Below are 11,723 nucleotides of genomic sequence, written 5' to 3' on the forward strand. Positions count from 1 at the left end.
GCCACCGTGCCCGTCCCAAAACATGTTCTTACTCTTTACAAATTACCTGTCCTAATATCACATTTAAGAAAGAATAGCCCAATGTCAGAATAGCCCAAGGTCATGAACCTATGAAAATCCTTATAGCAAATGGATAATTTCTATTTTTTAGACAGAAAAAGGAACCTTTTTATTCAAAATTCAAAATTTATTGCTTCACAATTACCCTTTTATCCAACCATGCCAGTAAGTTAATAAAAGGAATCATCTATCAAATTTGTGTTTAGAGATACAAGTATCATATGTCTAGATTTAATGACCCCTAGAAGTGAAGCCGACCCATGGGCTACAGCCAGGCCCTCCTCCATCCAGAAGCTGGCCAGTGAAAGGAACAATCCTGCCTTAGGGAGGGGACTTACCTGGCTTCTCTGCCCAGAGATTGTCAAGTTGGAACTGTACACTACGGACCTGGTGTCCTGCCCTCCACAGCATCCTTGGCATCTGGTACCTGCTGAGGAAGCATTGACTTCCTCGGGCATGCCCAGCTGGCCCTCCTGAACCTGGTTCCTGTATGCATTGCTGTCTAGTCTTGGTGACTCTGAACAAGGGAGAAGGGGCAGAGACGTTCGTTTATGAGTTTCTATTATTTACTTGTTTGATAAAATACCATGACCAAAGCAACTTATAGCTATAAGAGTTCCTATGAACCAATGATTCCAGAGGGTGAAGTCTGAGATGCCGGAATGGAGGCATTGTGTTCAGGGCAGGAAGCTGAGGGCTCACATCTTGAACCAGGACCCCAGAAACAAAGCACTCTGGGAATGGCCCTGAGGCTTTGAAACACACTTCCCCCAGCCAGGCCTCACCCCCCTAATGGCACCACCATCTCAGGACCAAGTATTCAAACATCTGAGACTATGGGGGACATTTTCTTTCCAACCACCATGGCAGTCGGATCCTAAGGAGCAAACCCCCAGTGGCAGAATTCAGAGGAGACAACAGAAATCTGCATGAAGAAGAAATGCATGCAGCTGCTGTCTGGTGGTCTGAAGCCCAGCCCAGGGGCAGACCAGACCAGCAGGTCAGAGCAGAGGCCAGCAGGCCCCTCCCACAGGTTTCTGCGACTCATTCCCCTCTCTGTTTCTCTGGCCTGCACCTGTGCCTCTTTTCATCCCCCCCCCCCCCCGCGCACGCGCAAAAGAAACCCTTGGCTTCCTCCCACCTCCGAAGCTAGGTGGGAACAGGCTGTGGTTTTCAGAGTTCTGTAGTGACTTTGACCCTCATTAAAACAACATTCCAAGGGCTAAGCTGGGCACACAGAACCCGGTGCCATTGTAGGACTCCCTGTATGTCGTGTTCTGATCCGTGCTCACCTTTCTATCTTCCACTGTGCCCTAGGTTGCTCCAGTTAAACCCTCTCGGCCAAAAAGGCACCTCTCTCCTGCTGGCACCATTGAAAGTGTCAACCTGGACGCCATCCCCCTGGCGATTGCTCGTCTGGACAACAGTGCTGCCAAGCACAAGCTCTCTGTGAAGCCAAAAAACCAGAGGGTGTCAAGGAAGCACAGGTGGCTTTCCCAGGTGTGTAGTGTTCATCTTAGCCGGTGAGGCAGGTGCCCTTGCTTGCCGGGCACTAATCCTACGCTGTGGGCTGTGCTTGGGGAGAGCCATACTAAACTATATGTCTCTCCCTGTTGAAACTCGAGTGTCCAGCAGTAAGAAACCTGCATACCCTCCAGGGCCCGAGGCTGGGGGACCTCAGAGCGTTGCCGATAGAGGGCTGCAGAAAAGCAGGCTGGCTCAGCTTAACCGAGGTTTTCTAGGGTGGGCTTCTTAGTCACAAGCTTCAGGGGTCAGTAATGAAATCCAAATCTTCCTTTGCTCATCTTCCTCATGTTGGTAGGCTATTGTTTTCCCTGTTGTTATTCCTACTAAGAAAAAAATAGTTTTGGAGATAGAAAATGAAGGGGCTAGAGGGCAAAATGAAAAATATTTTTCCTCCATCCCCTCAAGTGCTCTTCCTTTGTATGACCAGTGCCTGAATTCACCTAGGGAGGAGCACATTTTAAACCCCCACCATGAATGTCCTGTATATACTGTTTTATCCGTGCTTAATGTACGTATATACATACTTGTGATAAAGTTTAATTCCTAAACTAGGTATGGTTTCAAAAAAAATTTACAACAATAATCACTTAGAACAATCATAACAACATGTTATTCAGTTGCCCTTAAAGAGAAACAGTGGGGCAAGACCTTGGATAACAGGGATTTAGTTGCTGCTCTCACTGGAGACAAATGTCTGAGAAAAGGAACGGAGGGGAGGCTTTATTTTCCCCGACAGTTTGATTGTAGTGGCACATGTCCCCGAAATCATGGCGGCAGCCGTGTGAGGCAGCAGTCACTGCATATTCAGGAAGCAGAGAGAAACATTAGTGCCCAGAGCTCCCTTTCTCCTCTCTCCATCCTATGTCCACCCTAGACTTCAGCCCTTGTAATCGCTGTCCCCCCCCCAACCACCAACACCACCGTATTCAGGCTGGGCCTTCCTACCTCGGGCCCCTCTGGAAACACCCAGAGGTGTGTGCTAAGTCCAGTCAGGTTGACAGTGAGAGCTGACCATTGTGGGCAGCTGCAGGGACCTCTGTCTGTACTTGGGAACACGTGTCCTCCTGCGATTAAGAGATCTGAGCTGTGGCGGGGACGAGTTGGGGCTCTGTGGGAAAAGGCTGACTGCTCCACTTTCCTGTGCCAGGATCGTCAGAATGAGCCAGGCAGCTTTGAGAGGCAGCCTTCCCTGGACCAGAACGGGCAGCCAGGAGAAGACAGGCACATTTGGCATGAGGAGGAACCAGAACCTCTGGATTCCCGCGATGACAAAAGACTCCAGGAAGAATATTGGCGGGAACTTGAAGCCAAGTGCAAGCGACAAAAAGCTGAGGCAGCTGAGAAGAGGCGCCTGGAAGAGGAGAGGCGGCAAGCGCTGGAGAGGAGGCTTTGGGAGGAGAGTCTCAGAGAGGAGCTGCTGGAAGAGGAGGAAGGCAAGGAGGAGGAGCTGCAGCTAGAGGCAGGGAAGGCATCTCCAGCGGAAGGGCAGCAGTCTGGTCTGGAGGAGCAGGGAGGTGCAGAGTTGGGGGAAGCCAATGACCCTGCGAGCCTGGAGGCTAAAAAGCGCAGGCATGAGCAGGAAGATGCTGAGAGGCATGAAGAGGCACTGAGGCAGTGTGAGGCCCAGAGGCAGGAAGAGGAGCTGAGACAGCGGGATGCCCAGAGGCAGGAAGAGGAACTGAGGCAACTCGAGGTCCAGAGGCAGGAGGAGAAACTGAGGCAACTCGAGGTCCAGAGGCAGGAGGAGAAACTGAGGCAACTCGAGGTCCAGAGGCAGGAGGAGAAACTGAGGCAACTCGAGGCCCAGAGGCAGGAGGAGGAACTGAGGCAGCTCGAGGCCCAGAGGCAGGAAGAGGAACTGAGGCAACTCGAAGCCCAGAGGCAGGAGGAGAAACTGAGGCAGCTTGAGGCCCAGAGACAGGAAGAACTGAGGCAGCTCGAGGCCCAGAGGCAGGAGGAGAAACTGAAGCAGCTGGAGGCCGAGAGGCAGCATGCTCAGGAGGAGGAGGCCAGGAGGATGCTGCAGGACCTCAGGCAGGAAGAAGAGGAGGAGGCCAAGTGCACAGAAGAGCTGAAAGGATGGGAAATGGAGACACAGGGCGTGGACGAAAGCCCACGGAGTCCAGGAGAGAGCCAGCCTCGGCTAACAGAGTACACTAATCAGCAAAGCCCATTGCAGCGGGACCTTGAGAAGCCAGAGGAACAAGAAAACCTCGAATCTGTGGGACAGAAAGAGATGGCCCAGGAGCAGAAGGAAGAGGCTAAGATGACCAGCGAGCCAGATGGGCAGAGGGAAGACTTGGGCACGGAGGGCAGTGATGTAGACGTGGAAGGGAGAGAAGCCACTCAGATAGATACCCCCCTGCCACGAGAGGTGCAGATGGGCAGAACGCTGGCCTCAGAAGACAAGAACGAAGCTGTCGCTGCAGATAAGGACCGAAATGTGGAGGAGCTCCGGTGGCAAGAGGTGGAAGAGCGGCAGACCATGCCCCGACCCTACACATTCCAGGTGTCCTCCGGGAGTAGGCAGATTCTCTTCCCCAAAGTCAACCTGAGCCCAGTGACACCAGCCAAGGACGCAAGCCTGGCTCCAGTGGCCCAGGAACCACCTGTGCCCAGTGGCGCCACTCCACACGCCCTGCCCTCGGCGCTCAGCATCCCACACACGGCCATTCTGGTCACTGGAGCGCAGCTCTGCGGCCCAGCGGTCAACCTGAGCCAGATCAAGGACACAGCGTGCAAGTCCCTTCTAGGCCTGTCAGAAGAAAAGCGGCAGGTGGATGTCCCCACAGTGGAACCCAGGGCCACCAGCGGCAAGGCCAGGCCTCCCCCGGAGTCGCCGAGCAATGCCACTGCGCTAGCCGAGTGGGCGTCCATTCGATCCAGGATCCTGAAGAACGCAGACGGTGACCAGCGTGGTGACAGAGAGCCAGCCAGAGCCGGGGATGAGCCCGCTCCCCGAGCGCGGTGCGATTCCCGAGGGAACATGCGCAGGACGCAGCCAGTCAAGTTCTCCATCATGCCGGCCTGGCAGAAATTCTCGGACGGAGGCTCAGACACCTCCAAGCAGAGCCTGGATGGTGAAAGCATGAGGAAAAAACCCAGGCCAGCAGCAGGTGAAGAAACAACGCCTCAGCCTCTGCCTGCGGCTCTGGAGCCTCGGAAGTGCCTGGAGAAGCAAGAGGTGCGCCAGGAGCCACCAGACACCACTGACGGATGCAAATTTGCCAAAGACCTTCCATCTTTCCTCGTTCCAGGCCTGCCTTCTCCGCAGAAATCTGCTTCCCGCACAGGGTCCACGACCACTTTGGACAGTGAGACCACGAGTGATGTTGGAAAGCCAGACCTTGTGATCTCAGGAGGTGAGGAAAAGGCCTCGCCCTTCGGAATAAAGCTGAGAAGGACCAACTACTCCTTGCGCTTCCAGTGTGACCAGCAAGCCGAACAGAAGAAGAAGAAGAGGCACAGCAGCGTGGGAGACACTGTGGACGACCCTGGAGAGAAAGAGCCTGAAGCTGTGACCCTCAAGCCTGGCACATCCCACCCCCAGGAGAAAAAGCCAGCCCTAGCCCCTCGAAGGGACTCTGCCGAAATCCCTTCTAGCAGTCATTCTGTTGCTGTAGCCCAGTCAGGGCTGCCACAAGGTAGCCAGACCCCAGCTCCAGGGCAGGACAAGGCAGCAAGCAAAACACCACCAATGCAGAAGCCGGCCCTGGCTCCCAAGCCTACCAGCCAAACGCCACCTTCGTCCCCGTTCTCCAAACTCAGCAGGCCTCACTTAATAGAGCTGCTTGCTAGGCGTGCTGGGAAGGTGGATTCCGAGCCAAGTGGGGCCTGCAGGGAGAGCCAGGAGAGCAGTGATAACCAGCCACCCTCACCATCACTGCCAGAGGAGCTGAAGGGACAGAAGAGGGTCGAGGAAGAGGTGCCAGAAAAGAAACCCGCTTCCCCGCCTCCATCAACCAGCCAGCAAGAAAGACCTTCCTTGACTCCTGAGACAGGCAGAAAAGGTACGTGGCTGCAGATTGAATGCTCAGCTTCATTCAATGGAGAGGGAGCCCGGGTCACTGGCTCAGTCCCTTACCATGTTATACATCCTTTGAACTGAAATGTAGCCCCAGCTAACACAGATAGAATTAACCTTTTTTTTTTTTTTTTTTTTTTTTTTTTTTTTTTTTTTTTTTTTTTTTTTTTTTTTTTTTTTTTTTTTTTTTTTTTTTTTTTTTTTTTTTTTTTTTTTTTTTGGTGTTTTGAGACAAGTTTTCTCTGTAGTTTTGGAGCCTGTCCTGGAACTAGCTCTTGTAGATGAGACTGGCCTCGAACTCACAGAAATCCTCCTGCCTCTGCCAAGTGCTGGGGTTAAAGGCGTGCACCACCACCACGCAGCTATCATTAACCAAGTCTGTAGAGGTGATCAGAAGGAGGGTTTTCTAGACCAGAGACTGCCTTCCTTCCGGGTGGCAGATGCAGGATGGAGGGAGGGAGTCAGGGCATCAGCCTTGGAACTATGGGGCTTCGCTGTGGTATGTAAAATCCCGTAGTGGTGCCTTAATCCCAGCATTTAGGAGACAGAGGCAGGTGGATTGAGGTCAGCCTGGTCTACAGCCTGAGTTTCAGAACAGCCAGGGCTACACAGAGGAACCCCGTCTTGAAGAAAGAGAGAAAGAAAGAAAGAAAGAAAGAAAGAAAGAAAGAAAGAAAGAAGAAAGAAAAAGGTCAGAACTGTTGGCTCTGACTGTCTTTTCATACTAAACGTTTGGGGTGGCTAGACAGCTGAATTGGCTTTTATGCTTCACAAGAATGTTCAACGAATCTTTCTAGAGATAAAGTTGGGACCGTGGCCAGGAGGCTTCTCTTTGTAAGTGTTTAGATTTGGAGTGGGTTTTGCTTCCTTTATGGTTGCTTGTCTTCCTTTATGGAAGCCCCTAGGGTACCACTGTTGAGTGAAACATGTCAGAAACCGTAGATGAACATGGTTGTGTCTTTTGGCAACGTCAGAATGGGTCAAATAACAACCATTTCACAAGCCGTATCCATTTTATTGTTTGCTGCTTGCCAAGTAGTCTCTCTTTTCCTTGGCCATTGGCAAACCAAGTTCTCTTATTCCAATCTTAATTTACTAATATCAAATCCCACACCACACACTACACCTCAAACATAAATACACACACACACACATGAACCCTGTGTGCCTGCATAGTGTTAAGCCTCAACCAGGTTCGAGGAGTCTGAAGATGCCTTATTGGAGCAGGGAGGTGATACAGCTAGAGCATCACCGAGTAATCAGAGAGTAAAACAACAGCTACCCCAGTAGGAGGGGCTGGGAAGATGACTCAGCGGATAAAAGCACTTGCTCTCACAGAGAACCATGGTTTGGTTCCCAGAATGGCACCTCACGCCTCTCTGTAACTCCACTTTGAGGGGATCCAGCACCCTCTTCTGGCCTTCACGCGCACCAGGCACACATGCAGTACACTTGCATGTAATGCAGGCCAAACAGCCATACACATAAAATAGAAAATAAAGTCTTGTATACACAGAGAGAGGGAGAGAGGAGAGAAACTGCTGTACAGAGCCATGTTGCCAGGGAAACAGAGTTTCATTGTTAAACCAGGCCTTAGACCTTAGGGTTGAGTCCAGCTGCAGAAACAGCTGGAGGTGAGGACCATGGAAAGGGTTTGGTGTCTTTATGGGGTTCAGGTGAGCGGGCTGCATCCTTCTTCCATGTAGTGTGCTCTGTCAATCCTCAGGCTCGTGTGTCCATAGGTTCCCAGGCAAATCCTGTTGCCTTAGGATTTCTATTGCTGTGACTACACACCATGACCAGAAAGCAAGCTGGGGAGGAAAGGGTTAATTTGACTTACACTTTCTTAGGAAGACAGGACAGAACTCAAACACGGCAGGATCCTGGAGGCCTTGGAGTGTTCGCTCCCACTCCTTCAGCCAATAGTCGCTGAGATACCAGCCCACTGGGGCGTGGCCTCTCTCCCTTTAAAAAAAAAGTGGCCACTTCCTCTGCTGGCAGTTTGGCTTCCGGCTCCGCTTCCAGCGAGTAGGCTCCATTCCCCATTGCATAGAGAGCTGTTGTCTGGGACGGTGATCTGTAAGTTTTTCCCCCTTAAAATAAATAACCTCTCTAATAATCTAATTCCAAACTGGTGTGGGATTGTTTGTGACTTAAGCCTTCAATGGAGGGGTACTCCTTAAGGCTTGCTCAGCCTGCTTTCTTATAGAACCCAGGACCACCAGCCCAGGGATGAGACCACCCACAATGGAGGGGGCCTCCCCCATCAATCACTAATTAAGAAATGCCTTGCAGTTGAATCTTGCAGAGGTTCCCTTCTTTCAGATAACTCGAATTTGTGTGTGAAATGAACATAAGACTAGCCAGCACAACTGTGGTTTGTTACCAGGTGGTTCTTTTCCTTTTAGGAATAAGCCTATCAGTCTGCCCCGTGGGTAGTGCTAGACAAGCAACTTCTGAGTGCATGAGATGCAGAGCCGTCCTGCGTCTGCCTCTGTCCTCAAAATGGAGCCCAATACTGCTTGTGAAGTGGAGTCACCTGGGGCAAGGCACAGATTGAGAGCCACTGTCTACTCAATAGTGCAGTAACATGGAGCAAGGCGTAGCATGATCTCAACAAGTCCTTTTCATCTTCATTCTTCCTCTTTAGAGGTTTGGTGGTGGCGTCCTCTGGCTGGGGCAGGCCGGCTCTCTCCAGTTGACTCCAGTGCCTTTCTCTTTAGCACCTTCTCTCTTCCACCCATTTCAGGAAGCCATCTCTAGACTTAAAGTGCTTAATATACTTAGTATACAGATTAAATCTCTTGATAAGAATCATGCCCTTAGCCAGGCTCAGGACGGACACCTTTACACCCAGCACTCTGGGATCTCTGAGTTCAAGGCCAGCCTGGTCTACAAAGAGAAACTCTGTCACTGGGGGGTGGGGGTGGGGAAGAATCTTATCCTTAATTTTCTTATTTACAATGGTGCCAACAGCACGCAGAGTAACAGTGTAGCCTCTTCTAGTTTTGCTATGCTAACTTCGGGGGCCATTCGTTTTTAACATCTCATAGATGTGGCCAAAGGAACAACTCCAGGTTTCCTAAATGGCCCAGAGAATATAGCCAGGGCGCTTCTCCTCTTTACCCTTGTTTTCCATTTTGGTGAATTACTGCAAGATGGTGGTTCAGCCCAAAAGACAAGTCCTCTCTAAATGACCTGTTTACGTCACGTGTTTTTTTAGGCAGGCACAACTCCTTGAGAGTAGCCTGTAGATCCTTTCCTGCAGTGACGGCTATTTGGTGGGTGAGCTCATGTTTTCATCCTGGCTTTAGCTTTTGCGGTATTGGCAGTCCCTCTCAGCCTCATCTCTCCCCCATGAAGAAAAGCACATTTGTCTTAGATCTCTTTTGCTATCCTCTTTTTAAACTTTTTGAACTATGGCTGAGTCTATCCTAGTCAGCAACTGCAACTCTGCTGCTCTCAGCAGCGGCTAGGCTGCAAGAGCCTCAGCCTGAGGAAATTCGTTCCCTCAGGTGCTAACTCTTTCAAAACTACTAAGAGGGTTTATCTAAATCTCTCTCTTGCTAGAGAATTCAAGATTCAAAGGCTGAGGTAGAATCCTGCTTCCCAGAGAGGCTGAATAGCAAGCAGCTTACTTAGCTTACCCCCTTGTGATTTTTCTCCCCCCACCCTTATAAGCCCTTCTCCACCTGGTCCACCCCACAATTTCTGGTCAGCCAGTTGCTGATGCAGTCTCTGGCCTGCAGGTGAATTTTATTTAATCAAACACATCTTTGCATCATTAAACAAATGTTCCAGAGCATAAACAAAAGTAACACACGTCATAATAATATTCTATAACACTCTTTGATTTTTGTAACTTTCTCTCTAAAACTATTACCGCCCCAGTTTCTTCCCTGGTAGTCAGATTTTGGCTTGTCAGACTCCAGATTAAATAGGCTTGGCATGGTGGCACACGCCTTTGATCCCAGTACTTGGGAACCAGATGCAGATAGATCTCTGAGTTAGAGACTAGCTTGATCTGCATAGCCAGTCCCAGGCCAGCCGGATCTGGTTCATTGATTAAGATCTCACACCACTGTTACAAGGACCAGAGTTTGGTCAACAGCAACCACATTGGGCAGTTGGCAACTACTTATAATTCTGTCCAAGAGGATCCAATGCCTCTGACCTCTGTGGGCGTTGTGAGCGTTACAGCTCTGATCTACAATGGTATCCTGACTTATGGGGAAGCCAGTCTATTCTTAGAGCCACCATAGGACAGCTCGGCTGGGGCCGCAATAGGAAAGCTCAGCCCTGGAGGGCGAGGTATCTTGGCTTGTCGGGAAGTCAGGCGATACCTGAAGCTGGGGTGCGATGGAACGTCCTAGCCATAGCTGAGCTATCTGCTGCCACCCAAGATGTTACTTCTTCTGCTACACTCTGCTAAAGGGGAAGCCCCCGCAGAAATGTAGCAATCTCCCCTGCTCCAAGAAAAGCTCTTACTTTTTTCTGCTCAGTCTTGCTCAGCAGTGATGGTCTTCTGTTCTGCTCAGTCCTCCTCAGCTCCCACTAAGGGAACATTTCAGTGAGATTCTTATTTTCTGTTCGGCTCAGCCTTGCTCAGTCCTTCTAAAAGAACTTCTCAGCAAGGCTTTTCTGCTCGGTCCCATAAGGGACATCTCAGCAAGGTTCTTCTATTGTGCATCTGCAGATGAAGATTTTCACCCAAGACTCTTATAAGAGATTTGTTTGGGAAGGAGGAGTCCAGGCGAGTGGCTGCCTCGCCACAATGGGAAAAGACAGCACCCCAACAGAACTGGCAGAGGTGGGGGCACTTATATAGGGCTTCTTAGAGGTGGAGTTTTCCCAAGGAGATTTTTCTGCTCAAGGATTGATTAGTTTTCCTGCGCGGGGATTGGTTAGTTTAGTTGGTCAGGGGCAGAGTTGGCTCTGGTTTCAGGGCCAAATTGTGTTTCTTTCACTGGCCTTTTGAAAAGATTTTTGCTCTTGTTTTGGGGCTGGGGCATATTTTTTTCACTGGCTCTGGTTCTAGGTCCAAAGTGTGTTTCTTTGGCTCTGATTTCAGAGTCAGGGTTCTGGGTTCGGGGCTAAAGTAGTTTTTTCACTGGCTCAGGTCTCAGATCCAGGGTGTGTGTGTGTGTGTTTTCCACTAGCTCTGGTTTCAGAGCCAGGGTGGGTTTCTTTGGCTGGCCCCTTTCCCCTTTTCAGGCGTATATATGCGTAATCTTTAAAAGTGACAAATTAAAAATTTCATAATTTCTTCACCCCTATGAAATGTCTTACACATTCTCTAGGACATTCAACCAACTTTGAAGACCGCTGGCTAACAAAGGAGCCTGCCTTCCAGAGGCTATGTAAGGACAGTAGGCTATCCAAAAGAAAGTCTAGTCTTCAGCTACCATCTGAGTTTTCCCATGTCCTGGTGGTGGCTGTTTGATGGTCCTGTACCATGCGGGTCCATAGTAGGTGGCCCTGTACTGTAGAAAATGTGACGATGTAACAGATTATTTTGTCACAAGCTTTGGGAAAATACTTGGCTGAGGCTCAAATAGGAATCTAATTTTAATGTCCTGTTTATGGTCCTGGGAGCCAGACCTAATAAGCCTTTACACTTAGTCTTTTAGAGTACGTGGGTAGTATATCAGTCTTATAAAATATGACCCATAACCCCAGGCTATTCTACGCAAACTGCAGTTCTCAGGAAATAGACTTCCTTCCTTTTTCCTCTTAAAAACAATGTCTTTTTAGTTTCTGTTTGTGTTTAGGTAATAGATGGCAAGACACAAACACTGTGGAGTCTGAATTCCCCTCAGCAGCTACCTCAAGTATACAGCACCGCTGGCTTTTTGTTCTTCAAACACTGGGGTGCCATATAAAACATTTTTTTCTTTTTTTTTATTTATTAAAGATTTCTGTCTCTTCCCCACCGCTGCCTCCCCTTTCCCTCCCCCTCCCCCAATAAAGTCTCCCCCCCCCGTCAGCCCAAAGAGCAATCAGGGGTCCCTGCCCTGTGGGAAGTCCAAGGACCACCCACCTCCATCCAGGTCTAGTAAGGTGAGCATCCACGAAACTGCCCAGGCTCCCACGAAACCAATAGGTACAGTAG

General features: G+C 50.1%; 1 protein-coding gene across 2 annotated transcripts in view; it reads left to right on the forward strand.

Moving 5' to 3' along the window:
- Window positions 1-11,723, forward strand: part of Cracd (capping protein inhibiting regulator of actin dynamics) — a 36,632-nt gene that overhangs the window by 14,498 nt on the left and 10,411 nt on the right. The window contains exons 4-6 of one of the 2 annotated variants that reach the window (XM_050150049.1): window positions 1,378-1,560; window positions 2,735-3,280; window positions 3,317-5,597. In XM_050150049.1, coding sequence (XP_050006006.1) covers window positions 1,378-1,560; window positions 2,735-3,280; window positions 3,317-5,597 — 3,010 coding nt within the window. Of the gene's footprint in view, window positions 1-1,377; window positions 1,561-2,734; window positions 5,598-11,723 lie in introns of both variants that reach the window. The other variant, XM_050150047.1, reaches the window with a different exon arrangement.

Source organism: Alexandromys fortis, unplaced genomic scaffold (assembly GCF_014885135.2).
Source record: "Alexandromys fortis isolate MF-2015 unplaced genomic scaffold, M_Fortis_MF-2015_v1.1 scaffold_0, whole genome shotgun sequence".
Taxonomy (NCBI): Eukaryota; Metazoa; Chordata; class Mammalia; order Rodentia; family Cricetidae; genus Alexandromys; species Alexandromys fortis.